The sequence below is a fragment of the Bos grunniens genome, chromosome 13, assembly GCF_055505025.1.
Source record: "Bos grunniens cultivar Pamir isolate PY7600 chromosome 13, Bosgru_T2T1.0, whole genome shotgun sequence".
Lineage (NCBI taxonomy): Eukaryota > Metazoa > Chordata > Mammalia > Artiodactyla > Bovidae > Bos > Bos grunniens.
Genome location: NC_141177.1, coordinates 5,653,533 through 5,668,225, shown reverse-complemented (window position 1 = coordinate 5,668,225; position 14,693 = coordinate 5,653,533). Strand labels below are relative to the sequence as shown.

General features: G+C 47.0%; 1 protein-coding gene across 4 annotated transcripts in view; it reads right to left on the bottom strand.

Annotated features, from left to right (window-relative positions):
* The window catches only part of B4GALT5 (beta-1,4-galactosyltransferase 5), a 100,099-nt gene that overhangs the window by 67,030 nt on the left and 18,376 nt on the right, over nt 1–14,693 (bottom strand). Inside the window, exon 1 of one of the 4 annotated variants that reach the window (XM_086331428.1) lies at nt 9,799–10,103. The exons of 2 other annotated variants lie outside the window; for them this stretch is intronic. In XM_086331428.1, the coding sequence (XP_086187554.1) occupies nt 9,799–9,913 (115 nt within the window). In that variant the 5' untranslated portion in view covers nt 9,914–10,103. Of the gene's footprint in view, nt 1–9,798; nt 10,104–14,693 lie in introns of those variants that run through there. One more of the 4 variants, XM_086331441.1, reaches the window with a different exon arrangement.

Below are 14,693 nucleotides of genomic sequence, written 5' to 3'. Positions count from 1 at the left end.
GGAAATAGTGGTTCTGGTTACTTAACATTGTGAATGCAATTAATGCCAATGAATTGCACATCTAAATTACCAAAATACCCGGCAAATTTCATGTCAGAAATATTTTACCACAGAGAAATAGCAAGGGGAAAAAAAGGGCAGAGTTGTTTCGGGCAAGGTGAATATAAAAATCACAAAATCACTGAATAATTTAAATTGGTGTCTCTTCTCAAACTCCCTCCCCTCAACCCCGTTAAAACTCAAAATAAGGATTAACTGAAGATGCGACTCTTTCCCCAGGTTAAACGCAATACAACAACCAAGAGGCCAGTTTGACCACGCGACAGTTTCTCCATTCATTTCAATTAATATTTCAGTGCATCTGGTGTGCTGAGCACAAGGACAAGACAGTCCAGAGAACCTCCCCATCATGACTCCATAGATTATGAAGACAGGGATAAAACGAGTTTCTCTTTCAAAGTTAAATGATTAAATGGGTTTATTTAAACACAAAGATTTACAGTAAGCACATCCAGAAGCCTGAGGTCAGTCTGCTGTCGCCTCAGGCCCAGCTGGTTTAACTTTCCTAAATTGGCAATTTTTTTTTTCATTTTTCTGCAAGAGAATAAAGGATTATTTTTTTTAAACTAAACAAACAAGACCACAACACAACATTTAAGAAACTACTATTTTCTGACCTTTAAAAGCCAATAGTCTACCAATCAGAAAATACTAATAATCATCACAATCGTGAGTATAATTTAAGCTTAGTGCTTAAAAAGCACACCTCCTCACAATGGGGCAACTAGCAGTTCCATGAGCAGTAAAAAAAAAACAAAAAAAACCTGTTTTTCCATCTTTCCAAGTATACAGTTGTTCAACACTGAAAATTAAGCAAAAAGTTTAAGTGTCTATTAATCATACTTTTAGGACCACTTGGGGTGAAAAAAAATTCCTTCTCCATGGATATTTAAATGTTTTACAGCTCTTTAATAAAAATAATAAACTGCTGTGCTCACTAGCACAACTCTAGGTTAAGTTTTAAAACACGACACTGAACTTTCCTACAATCTACACGTCCCTGTACGTGACACTCCACAACATTTTTCATCATTATAATTACTAATTGCCTCAGAGAACTGCTCATAATTGATGATGGTAACTAAGGTACTTCAGAACAATGACCAGCTTTCCTTCCAGTCGTGGCAAAGTACCTGGGTATCTCTGTCACCTGGGAAGGAGGCGGAACACTACTTATAGTCTAATAATTACTGACTCAAACTAACAAAAGGGGTGGGAAGGGGTGGAATCTGAGAAGAGACACCACTTTAAATTATTCAGTGTGATTCCCAGGCTTGGGAAAACACTGGATTCATGGGATCAGCAGGAGGTATGAATGCTCTTCGCTATAAGCCACAATATTAAAAAGAATCACTGGGTCAAAATGTAATATTCATTTTTCATTTAACATCCAATTACCTAGAGGACTGAAGATGGAGCAGAAGCTAATGAGTCCAGGGCTCCGTTTCATGCTTAAAAGCTAAAGTGTGAAGCCAGAGGGGGAAAAAACTGATTTAGCAGATTAAAACTTAAAGGATTACCCAGGGGACAAAAAGGGGGAAAAGAAAGAAAGAAGGAAAAAAAAAAAGCTGTAACATCCCAAAGATATTTCCATAGAGTTCTTTAGGGTTTTTTCCCTTTGACCATTCTTTGTCACAATGATTTCAAAGACAGACTTTGGTGCAGACGTTTCTAAGTCTTATTTTCAGGGCAGATTGTCCTCATGATGGTTACACACTTACAACTATGTCTGATGTTACACGGACACTTCACGGAACCCACCGCTCAGTGTTTCACTAACGGTGGGAACTAAGTGAATGAGAGGTCTGAATTTTTTAATTAATAAACGGGGTATCTTTACTTGACAGAACTCATTACTCCTTCCCCTAAAAGGTTCAACTCACACTTGCTCAGAACGGTGGAACTTCGGGTCCGAGAGCGACCCTGGAATCTGTACTTGAGTTCACTGCCTCAGTTTATAGATGGGAAAACTAAAACTGAAATACAGGCTTCCATCTAGGTATTGGTCAAGCTGGACTGGCACCCAGTCCTCCTCTGAGTTTAGCACTAGCATGAGGCCAAGAGGACATCTCCTATGGCTACAACCATTTACACAATTGTTACACGACATCTCCTACGGTTGTAACAAAATGTAACAATTCTGGGCCTATCCAGTCTTGTGCCCAGCTCTGTGCCAAGCCCCCTTCCATGCACATTCCACTCAATTCTCACAGCAACCCTGAGGAAGATGGTATCCTCCATTGGGCAGATGAGAAAACTGAAAATAGTTTGCCGACTCAGTCAGAGTTGACTCAAATCCAGGTCTGACTGATGTCTAACAGTTAACTCCAGTGTTAGTGGCGGCCGACTCTTTGTGACCCCATGGGCTGTAGCCCACCAGGCTCCTGTCCACGGAATTCTCCAGGCCAGAATACTGGGGTCGGTAGCCATGCCCTTCTCCAGGAGATCTTCCCAACCCAGGGGTCAAACCCAGATCTCCTTCCTCGGAGGCAGATTCTTTGCTGTCTGAGCCTCTAATTCACCTTCATCCTAGGCCCTTGCCCCGGCCTACAGGCTCCTATTCGGCCTGACCCCTCTGTCTTTCTAAGCTCACTTCCTACCACTTACCGTCACTTATAAAAATCCAGCCAACCTTCACTAGGGGTTCTGCCTCAGGGCCTTCACATACGCTTGACACCCCCATCACCACCCTAATCTCCAGACCTCAGAGTGACCAGTTCTACCCTTTAAGTCAAATATTACCTCTTTAATGAGGCTTTCCCTAACCACTCAGTCTAAAATAGACCCTCAGTTACTCCTACCACTATCCAAAAATACCTTGCATATTGGCTGTCTCCCCACCAGAATAAAAGCACCACAGAGGGGAAAAACCTCCCACCAGAATGAAAGCACCAGGACGGCAGAAATGTTCCGCCTTACTCATCTCTAGACTGCCCAATACCCAGAAGAGTATCTGACAAGAGGGACGGCAATCAAAAAAACACTACCTATTCAGTCAGTGAACGAAGGCCTATATTGGAACCTCCACCTCATTAACAGCTAGCATCACAGAATATAGAAATTGATTAGCTGGTTGTGGTGGTTTACTCGTCGGTCATGTCCGATTCTTGCAACCCCATGGACTGTAGCCGGCCAGGCTCCTCTCTCCATGAGATTCTCCAGGCAAGAATACTGGAGTGGGTTGCTACTTCCTTCTCCAGGGGATCTTCCCAATCAAGGAATCAAACCTGGCTCTCTGCCTTGTAGGCAGTTTCTTTACTGACTGAGCTACAAGGGAAGCATCAATTGATTACATACTACCTTCAATTTTTCTCTAGGTGTTTCTCATGATGAACCTTATCTTTTCAATCATGTGGTATGTGCCTCAGGGATATTTTGTAATTCTCAACTTTGGATAAATTAATGACTCAATCTGGGCTTATAAAGCAGTCAAAAATCTAGAAACTAAAGAATAACTCAAACCAGTCCATCCTAAAGGAAATCAGCCTTGAATATTCATTGGAAGAACTGATGTTGAAGCTGAAACTCCAATACTTTGGCCGTCTGATGTGAAGAACTGACTCATTTGAAAAGACCCTGATGCTGGGAAAGACTGCAGGTGGGAGAAGAAGGGGACGACAGAGGATGAGATGGTTGGATGGCATCACTGACTCAATGGACATGAGTATAAGTAAACTCCGGGAGTTGGTGATGGACCGGGAGGCCTGGTGTGCTGTAGTCCATGGGTCACAAAAAGTCGGACACGACTGAGCGACTGAACAGAACTGAGAGAATAACTGTTCTTCACTAACAGTGTACACAGGCCTGCCTCTTCTTATCTCCTTGAACTTCTTTGAAGCCAACACCCAATCTGTTTGCTTCTGTTTAGCCTTCTGCTTCTGATTAACCTTCAACTCCGGGAGGTGGTGATGGACAGGGAGGCCTGGCGTGCTGCAGTCCGTGGGGGTCACAAAGGGCCAGACGTGACTGAGTGACTGAACTGAACCGAGCCTTCATCTTGACCAGTGCTAACCACTAGCTCTCTCTCATCTCTGGCAGGCCTCTGCAGCACCACAGTGTCCACTTCTCGCCTGCTGAAGTTCTGTTTGCTTTGTGCAGCTGGACGTGCACAACGTATATTCCATGATCTAAAAAGCTGCTGGGACTTCCGTGGTGGTCCAGTGGTTAAGACTTTGCCTTCCAGTGCCGGGGATGCGGGTTCGACCGCTGGCCAGGTATGCGGGTTTGACCGCTGGTTGGGGAGCTAAGATGATCCCACATGCCTCATGGCCAAACAACCAAAAGGTAAAACAGAAGCAAGGTTGTAACAAATTCAATAAAGACTTTAAGAATGGTCCACACCAGAAAAATCTTTAAAAAAATAAAAGCTGCAAAATTAGTGTTAAGTCGCTCAGTCGTGTCCAACTCTTTTGCAACCCCATAGACTGTAGCCTGCCAGGCTCCTCTGTCCATGGGATTCTCCAGGCAATGATACTGGAGTGGGTAGCCATTCCCTTTCTCCAAGGGAACCTTCTCCACCCAAGGATCAAACCCAGGTCTCCTGCATTGCAGGCAGATTCTTAAGGAAGCAAGTAAATCAGCAGCACTTGAGCTTCTATGGCTTTGGTGTTCCACAGTCTTCAGTTCAGTTCAGTTCAGTTGCTCAGTCGTGTCTGAGCCTCCCTGTCCAGGCCTCCCTGTCCAACTCCCGGAGTTCACTCAAATTCATGTCCATCGAGTCGGTGATGCCATCCAGCCATCTCATCCTTTGTCGTCCCCTTTTTCTCCTGCCCTCAATCCCTCCCAGCATCAGTCTTTTCCAATGAGTCAACTCTTTGCATGAGGTGGCCAAAGTACTGGAGTTTCAGCTTTAGCATCATTCCTTCCAAAGAACACCCAGGGCTGATCTCCAGCTCTAAAGAGTCCTGGCCACACAAGAAGACCCTCCTTCCTGCCATATTATAGGCAGCTCCCACGGGCCTGTCAAGCTCACTGGGGGAAATGTCAGGGTCGGAGGAGAATTAGCTACTGGTTGGAGTATTGAGGCCCTGGAATGGCAACTGATACTGTCTGAACACTGCTTCCCAAGTCTGTCTAGAACCAGCACATTTTCACTGTTCAAGAGATTTCAACTTCAAACCTAAGACTTTGTTTCCAACATAGCAAACTTCTGCAGAAAGACATAAAACATCACCAAAATCCTGGTCAAATGTGCCGCTGTTCAGTTTTATAACCTCAATCTGCTCTCCAAATGTGCTTTCCTTCTAAGACTGATACAATGTAATACTCAGAGGAAATATCTGAGTGAGCCAGCCACTGGGGAGAAGCAGGTCCTTTAACAGGGTGATGCCTTTTTTCTCTAAATAACCCACATTCACAGTGCGTATTTCACTCCAGAAAAGCTCAGGAACTAAGTGCACCAAAGCATTTTGAGGCCACTTGCATGTGAGGATCAACAATTTTCATACTACACTTAGGAGGGGATCTGAAATTTTCCTGGGGTTACTAGAAAAGGTTGCATTTGATTATATAAAACATGTATCTTACCTAGAATCTTAGGTCCAAATCTCGTATAGAATGTGCATGAATTATCAACTTTCTATACAAAAAAACTTCTCACTAGAAGTTTGGCTAAGGCAGTTCTAGTTTTTCAAACAGCTTTGTTTTGTGGCCAAGGATAAGATCAGAGAATCAAGGGAACTTGCTCAAGGTCGTCTGGTCAAATCAGGTGGGACTGAAATGACTGATTTCTGCCTTCCAAAAGTCAGCCATACATCAAACTTGTCTTGGAACTAAGCAGGCCCAAAGGGAAAAATCACTCCTCCTTTCCTTCCCTCAACAAAAGCAAAATTAAACAGAGGAACTTTAATAAAATGTCCTCAGTATATAGACTACGGCTCTAACAATGCACGGGCATGTCTCAAAATCAGTAACTGAAACGATTTGCAAACGTGAGTAACTGCTGTAACAACCTTCCCGTGTGACAGCACCATAAACTTCATAAGAGTTTAAAAATCAGCCCTTCAAAGGTACATCCATAAATACTTCACTTATCTTCCAAAAGACCCGGTCACACTGGAACAGAGGGACTCTGAGCTCTTGGATTTTTCCTAAGTTAAAAGATCATAAACATGTCCAAAGTTCTCTTCAGAATTCTGAAAGGAACAGGGATATTTCAAAAGTGCAGGTGAGACAGGTGATGAAATCAACAGTAACCACTGAGGCTGGAGAGGGCAGGGGGCTGCAGAGAAAGAGGCACGTATGCACTTTCATAACCACATTCCTTTCCTCTTCCTTTTTCAAAACCCCCACCTCCCTGACACTTCTGCCCCATCCTTTTCATTTCTACTTTTAAGCTGCTAATGTTAAAACACTACTTTTGATTTAATAACAAAAACATAATGGCCAACGAAGCTGTCTTTTTAAATTACTTAAACTGGATCAGCATGGGGATATCAAAGTAGCTAAGAGCACTCTGTATTTGTTACAAACACATTATAGCCCTATTTAGTGATCCTCCTCACATCCAATTTTCTAAGTCAAATGGTACCAGGACCCCCATTTCAGATGGCCCTCAAGCCCAGGAAAATTTCCCTTCGCTCTCAGACTATACGGGTCACTGATATTGAGAGCCAGCGTTAGATCTCAAAAATATTAACAATAGTTACGCTGGAACTGTAGCTGGGCTATATTACATGTGAGCAACTTTAAAATATTTATAACTAACGTGATTTTTCTCACATCTCAAATTCAAGTCTGACTATTTCTGAGTACAGCTGTAACACACTCTTGGATTAAGGACTTCACTTTAGCCCTTGAGCACAACGTGGCCACAGGGTATACAATGCAAACCAAAAGCAGGACTGGAAAAAATTAAACCTGGAAGGAAACACAAGTCTGATACTTCCCGTTATGCCAGAACACAGAATTGTCATTAGTTGAAAATGTATTAGGTTGAGCTACATCAAACTGCTGACATACAACTGGTTTTGACCTGCAAAAATGGAAATTTCACATGAATATCATCTAATATTATTTTCTAAGCTCATTTTAATAATTGTCTCAAATAAGGTCTTCACAGCCCAAGGCATATAAAAAGCTTCTCTTTCTCTAGTTTGCCTTAACCTTTTGAAAAGATTTGCCACCTTCTGTCCAAAGCTGATTTTAAAAAATTAAGTCAGTTAACAGGAAAGCCAAGATAAAACTACCAAACTCCTCAATGTGAGAACCCGAAAATCACTCCACATCCTTTCAACCACTCCCCTTTTCCGACTAACAGAATTTGAATCCTAAATTGATCTGCCCTTTAGAAGACTTACACTTAAGGAGAAATTAGTGACTATTTCAGTGATTTCCATCTTTTTCAGTTACCAGTGAGGTAGGAACTGAAGTGTGGTAGAGCCTACTGCTTTACACTGGGGTTCCAATGACCTGAAAATCTACCTCTGAAGAATTTTAATTAAGTTGATAAGTTCCATTTTGTTTCAGAATCCTGCTTCTAATCTCTCTAATCAACAGGGTGATTACCAACCCAGTGGGATATATTTTTCCATTTAGACATAGTTGATATATGCAACCACACCAGGAAAAAACCTGTTTCTTTCACAAAAGGGCTTATGGCTCCAAGATTGCCTCTGGGTTCAAATCCATCATTTTACACTCATTTTTATTACACTCTAATATCCAATATGCTAATGAACTCTTTTCTCAATTAATTCCCCTAATTACTCACCTATTCTTATTCTGCCCAAATTCCTACCTCCTCACCCGGCCACCCAGTTCCTTCCCAGAGGGACACGCTTCTTCTAGAACACTGTCACAGCACCCTGATGTTAACTGTTCTAGCTTCGAGATCAAGTTTGCAGTTCAAGTCATCACTATTAGCCAAATGAAATATGCTCTTCAAAAAAAAAAAAATCAGGAAAGAATCTTTTGCTGTATCTGGAAATTTCTCTATTCAGCTAGTTCAGTGTTGACAGGTCAACAGAAAGGCACTAATCATTACTACAATCCTCAAGGGTTTTTCTCTAGAGTTAAACCATCAACCCTTTCCCAACATCCAAATAATCCAGACTTTTTAGAGCAAAACTGCCCCACTTCCAACAGCATCTTCTGATCATTTTTCACCTTAAACTGAGGTTTTCTTATGGCCCCATGGTCATGCCAAGTCAGGCAAATACATACATATATACCTTAAACTTTCCGTCTACTCTCTTCTTTCTCAAAAGCTACATACAATAGTTGTTTATTTTAAAACTCTCTAAGCATCAAGTACAATGGTAAGCGCCTTAAAAGGGTATTTATCTACTTCTAGCTTTAAAACCCTATGAGGTTTTTTCATCCTAATGCACACCCCCATTTTACAGAGGAGAAAAGCTGAGGCTAAGTAACTCGCTCAAGGTCATACTGGGAAGGGACCAGAATCCAAGTCTGACCTCCAAGTTCCCTGACCTTAATCCTCACCCTGCTTCTTCCTTCTGGTATCTTTCTTCTCCTCCCTGATGTCTGCTCTGTGGTCTTAGACAGCCTCTACTTGGGCAGGGCTCAGTTTCTCCAGAGCCGCCTTTCCTTTAAAGGCTAAGCCTTTGAGAGAAGAATCAGTATCCATTCCATCTTTTCTCCACGCTCCTCCTTCCCACCTGCACCATTTCCCCAAGGCTCTCCTCACAGCTCCTCCTCTAGGGCCGTCCACCCCCGCCCCGGCGCCAGAACAGGTCCCCTTCTACCCTTAACGCCAGCAGAGGCCAGAAGTGAAAGAAGGGAAGAAAGGAAAAGGCGACACAGCACCCCTTCCCCCAAGACTTCAGTGGAGAAGAAACTGGCTGAGGACCAGAGAGGGGTGGTGAGGGCTGGAGAAAGATAGGCAGAAGGGCAGGGAGTGGGAATGACAAGGGTGTGCCCTTGGGGGTAGGCGGGGCAGGGGAGGGGATGGAGTGGCGGCCTGGGACGCTCCGGGGCTTGCAGATTGAATGGGGGGTGGAATTCCGGGGGGAGCGGGGGGATGGCACCCGGCGAGGAAAGGGATCTGGCCGTTCGGAGGAGGATGTGTGCGTTGGGGCGGAGGACTAGGAGGACGTAACGAGGGAAAGTGGAGGGAAGAAAGGGCAGGGAGGGGGAGCGAGCAGGAAACGGTAGAGTCGCCGGCGAGAGGAGAGGAGAAGGATGGATGGGAACCGGGATGGTGGTACGCCGGAGACCCCAGCACCGGGGCTCCGCGGGGAGGGGCGGGCGGGCTGCGGGCGGCTGGGGGGTTCGGGGTCCGCGGAATGCCGGGAACCGGGGCTGGAGGAGACCCCGGGGCGGGAGTTCCCGAGGCGAGCAGCGGGAAGTGGGGGTTCTGGGGAGGCCAGAGCCAGAACAGGGGGCGTCCCAGCACGACGAGGGTGTGTGTGTGTGTCGGTGTGTGCGCGCGCGGAAGGCACCGTAGGGTTAGCGCGGGGATACGAGACTGAAGGAGGGCAGAGGGTGGGCGGGAGGCTGAGAGTGGGGTGGAGGCTCCGGAGCCCGTCGGGGTTCAGAGGGCGGGAAGGTCCTGGTCCCCCGAGGGCCCGGCGTGTGGCGGGGAGAGGGGGGGGTCTCCCGAGGATCGGGCCGGAGTCCCCGTAGTCTTCCAAGCGCCAGGCTCCAAGTCGCCTCCCAGCCGGGTGTCCTCCGAAAGCCGGGGTCCCCCGGGGCGGGGCAGTGGGTTCCCAGAGTCCCCCCCCCCCGCGGAGATCAGAGCGGTACCCCCCACCCCGGGGCCCCGGATCCCCCTCCTACCTATACCCGGCGCCACATAGACGAAGTAGAGCAGCGAAGACGACAGCGAGAAGAAGAAGAGCGCGGCGAGCAGCGAGCGGCGCGGCAGCCGCGGCAGCCCCCGGCGGACGCGCATGCTGCAGCCGGGCCGCCGCTCGGGCGCCGGGCCGGGCCTGCTCCCGCCGCTCCCCGTCTGCCGCCTCCCGGGCCGCCGCCGCCGGCGCCGCCGCGCGGGCCTTGGCCTCCTCCTCCCCGGCCTCGCCGGCCGCCTCTTGCCGCCGCCGCGCCCTCCCAGCCGCCGGCCGCCGCGGGCCCGGCCACATGAAGCGGGCGGGGGCCTGAGCGGCCCGGCGGAGAGCGCAGCGGCGGGGGCGGGGCGGGGCGGGCCGCGGGGGCGGGGCCAGCGCCGCCGGGCACCGTCGCAAAAGACCCGCGCGCGCGCTCACCGCGCGCTTGCCCCGCCGTGCGGCCCCCCCGCGGCGGTCCGCGGGGAAGGTCGCCAAATGGCGACAGCCCCTCTCACCGGAACGGCCGCCGCCCTGGCTTTTGGGGAGCGTCGCTGAAGTGCCCGTCGGACGCCCCCAATCTGAGAGCCCAGGGACAGTCTGCAATGTCTGACGCGGCTCGTCACCCACTGCGACAGGAGAGCGCGGACTGTAGGCAAGCGGGCTCAGTACACACTCTAATTCAATTCGGTTTACCGTTTATTGCAAGTCAGACGGGTGCGTGAGCATGTCTTGGCGCTCGGGATGCTACATAGGACAAAACAGGCAAAATCTCTGTCATCTTGAACCTAACACTCAAATGGAAGGAGAAAAAGAAAGATCAATTCATAATGTCAGGTACTGATAAATGATGTGAACACAATAAAACAGGAGAATATGTTTGAGGGGGACTAACGTCAGGGAAGCCCTCCCTAAGGAGTCACATCAAAGGGTAAACAGCAGTTGCCAAAGCCCTGAGGTTAAAAAAGCTTGATCTGACCCCAGGTTGACTCAAGACCAGCATGGATAAAATCCAAGGACAGGTTGTAGCTCTGGGCAGATTCCACATCCCAAAGACTCCTAAGGAGCTTAAAGATAACAGTCATCAAAGGGAAGACTTGCCCTTAAGAGACTCTGGCCTTTACTTACCTTATTAAATCACCCCCAACAACCTTGAGATGTGTGCTCTTATTATTCCTATTGTACAAATGAAGAGTGAGGCTCCTGGATGGAGAAGCAATCCACCCAAGCCTTGTAGTAAGGGATTAAATAAAAAATGACTGGTCTCAGACTTCCCTGATGGGACTGTGGTTGAGAATCCACCTACCAATGCAGGGGACATAGGTTTGATCCCTGGTTTGGGAAGGTTCCACATGCTGTGGGGTAATTACGCCCGTGCATGACAACTGCTGAGCCCGCGCCCTAAAACCACAGCAGTAAGAAGCCCGTGCACCACAATTTAGGACTTCCCTGGTGGCTCAGATGGTAAAGCATCTGTCTACAATGCGGGAGACCTGGGTTTGATCCCTGGGTCGGGAAGATCGCCTGGAGAAGAAAATGGCAATCCACTCCAGTACTATTGCCTGGAAAAATCCCACGGACAGAGGAGCTTGGTAGGCTACAGTCCAAGATGTTGCAAAGAGTCCAACACGACTGATCGACTTCACTTTCACTTTCAAGAAGCCGGTGCACCGGCTGGGGAGTAGCCCCCTCCCACCGAAACTAGAGAAAGCCCGAATAAGCCAAAAATGAATCAATTAATAAAAAAAGTTTTAGGTGATCCATCTCTCAAGGTACCCTTGACCAGTAGATTGTAGATTTTAAGTGCCTCAGCATTCCATCTGGACCCTAATTCCTATCCTGAAGACAAATTGATATCCTCCTGTGTAGAATAGTATGTGGCCATATCCAAACAACGCTTTACAATCAGTCTCAGGCTGGAAGGCCTCTGAGGCAGTGGGCACAGTAGAACCTGCCTCAGCCTCAGTGGGCCGCCTGCTGAACTGGGGAGCCAAGTATCCCCTTGGAATGCCAGAGCAGTCAGAGGAAGAAAGGACTTTGCAGGGATTCTGTGAAAACCAACAGTTATCCTGCTTTGTATTCCTAAAGTGGTTTATACTTTTCACAGTGTTTCTTTGGCTCTTTAAATGAGGGCTCTAGAGTCAGATTGTCCTGGTTCATCGACTCCTGTCTCCCACATTCTCAGCTGAACACGACCTTAGGCAAGTTACTTAACCTCTCTGCCTCTCTGTAAAATGGTGGATATTATCAGTAAGGACTGCATCAGATTGTTGTGAGAATTTGAGTAATACATGCACACTAGTTCTCAGCTGAGCAGTACCCCTGAGAAATGGGATGAGAAAGAAGAGGCTTGAACAACAAAAGAGAGAAGCAAATATTTTGACTCGGACAGACATGAATACAAATCTTAACTTGGTCTCAACTGGCTGTATGACCTTGAGCAAGTCACTTCACCCCTTGAGCCTCTATTCCCTACCTGTGAAACGGGCCCAGTGGTGCCCAGCCTATAGGGATGCACTGCAGGGTAAGTGAGGTACAGAGGTGAGGCCTTAGACCAGAACTCTCAGACTAACTGGAATACTCTGACCTGCCATTTCTTTTGCTTGGACCATGCAACGCTGCCTCCCTCCCAACTCTGTCTTTAATGAATGTTTACAAACACACAGAAAAGTTCAAAGACTAGTACAAGGAACAACTGTACACTCTCCACCTGGACTGTTCTTTTTCCAGATTTAAAAACAAATTTATTTGTATACAATTTTTAAATGTTACTTTCCATTTACAGTTATTACAAAATATTGGCTTTGTTCCCCATCTTGTACAATACACCTGTGAGTCTATCTTACATCCAATAGTTTATTCGTCCCACTCCCTCATCCCTACATTGCCCCTCCCCCTGTTTTTTCAGATTTATCTATATTCACATGTAGGTTTTTTTCTGAATTATTTAAGTTAGTCGCTGCCTTATTGGTACTTCATGCTTCAATACTTCCACAGGAAATCCTAAGAAAAAGTACATTTTCCTACATAACAACAAAAATATTATTACACCTAAGAAAATGAACAGTTATACTACAGTGAACTCTAATATCCAATCCATTCCCAAATTTGGACAGGGAAGCCTGGTGTGCTGCAGTCCATGGGGCTGCAAAGATCTGGACATGACTTAGCGACTGGACAACAACAGTAATTCCCAAATTTCCCCCTGGGTTTAAAAAATCTCTTTGGGACTTCCCTCGTGATTCAGTGGTTAAGACTCCACACTTCCACTGCAGGGGCCATGGGTTCATTCTGGGTACTAAGATCCCACCTGCCCCATGGTGCAGCCAAAGAGAAAGAAAGAAGGAAAAAGCTAGAAGACATGCAAATGGCCAATAAGCCCATGAAAAGATGCTTGCATTTATTTGTCATCTGAAAAATACAAATTAAAACCACACCTTGATACAACATTGGCTGCTGGTTCAGAGGAAAAAAGGGAGCGTCTAGGGCCAAGCCTGGAGGAAGTCTACCTTGAATGGCAGAGCAGGAAATTGTGACTCTGCCAAGGAGTCAGAGAGGTTGGAGGCTGGGTGTTCTGGAAGCTGAGGGAAGAGGTGCCCCTGAATTTGTGAGTGGGATCAATAACCATCCTTGGATGAATTATTTGGAACCCGTCCCTGCATCACTGCACATTGGTAAATGACACTCATAGGACTGACTTCCTCAGAGTGCTGCTAGGTGGAAAGATCTCAGGGACTTGAGTACCTCTAACCACGCTGGGACAGGAAAAAAGAGAGCCCCTCTGTGGGCTTCCCAGGGGGTGCTAGTGGTAAAGAGCCTGCCTGCCAATGCAGGAGACATTAGATCCCTGGGTCAGGAAGATCCCCTGGAGGAGGAAATGGCAACCCACTCCAGTATTCTTGCCTGGAGAATCCCATGGACAGAGGAGCCTGACGGTATATGGTCCATGGGGTTGCAAAGAGTCAGATCCAAAATGGGCTCCAGTTAGGAAGTGGGTGGCAGGGATCTAGCTGACTCAGAACAAGTGTCCTCCACAGTTGGATTCCCTTACCATCCATCTCTACCCTAGCCTAGGTGGGCAAGGAATTCCCCTGTTCCCTGTGAAAAGAGATAGGGTGACCCTCCCACATCTGGACTATATACTGATGACCAATCTCCACTCAGATTCATCTGAAATAACAAAGCATTGATTGGTTACTTTTTTCAAATGGAAGGGGGGGAAAGATGGTAAAATCTTTCCTCCACACCTCCTTTCATCTCCAAGTCAAGTTTCCAACTCACTCAAGCATTCATTCATTCATTCACTATCCAGTCTCTGTGTCAAACAACCTCACTGCTTTCTGGTCTCTGCTCACATGTTACCTCCTCCAAGAGATTTTCCTCTAAAATATTTTCCTTCTCCCACCCAGAACTCTTTATCTTCTTCAGTTCTGTTCAGTTCAGTCGCTCAGTCGTGTCCGACTCTTTGCCACCCCATGAATCGCAGCACGCCAGGCCTCCCTGTCCATCACCAACTCCCAGAGTTCACTCAAACTCACGTCCATCGAGTCAGTGATGCCATGCAGCCATCTCATCCTCTGTCGTCCCCTTCTCCTCCTGCCCCCAATCCCTCCCAGCATCAGAGTCTTTTCCAACGAGTCAACTCTTCGCATGAGGTGGCCAAAGTACTGGAGCTTCAGCTTTAGCATCATTCCTTCCAAAGAAATCCCAGGGCTGATCTCCTTCAGAATGGACTGGTTGCATCTCCTTGCAGTCCAAGGGACTCTCAAGAGTCTTCTCCATCACCACAGTTCAAAAGTATCAATTCTTCGGCACTCAGCTTTCTTCACAGTCCAACTCTCACATCCATACATGACCACTGGAAAAACCACAGCCTTGACTAGACGGACCTTTGTTGGCAAAGTAATGTCT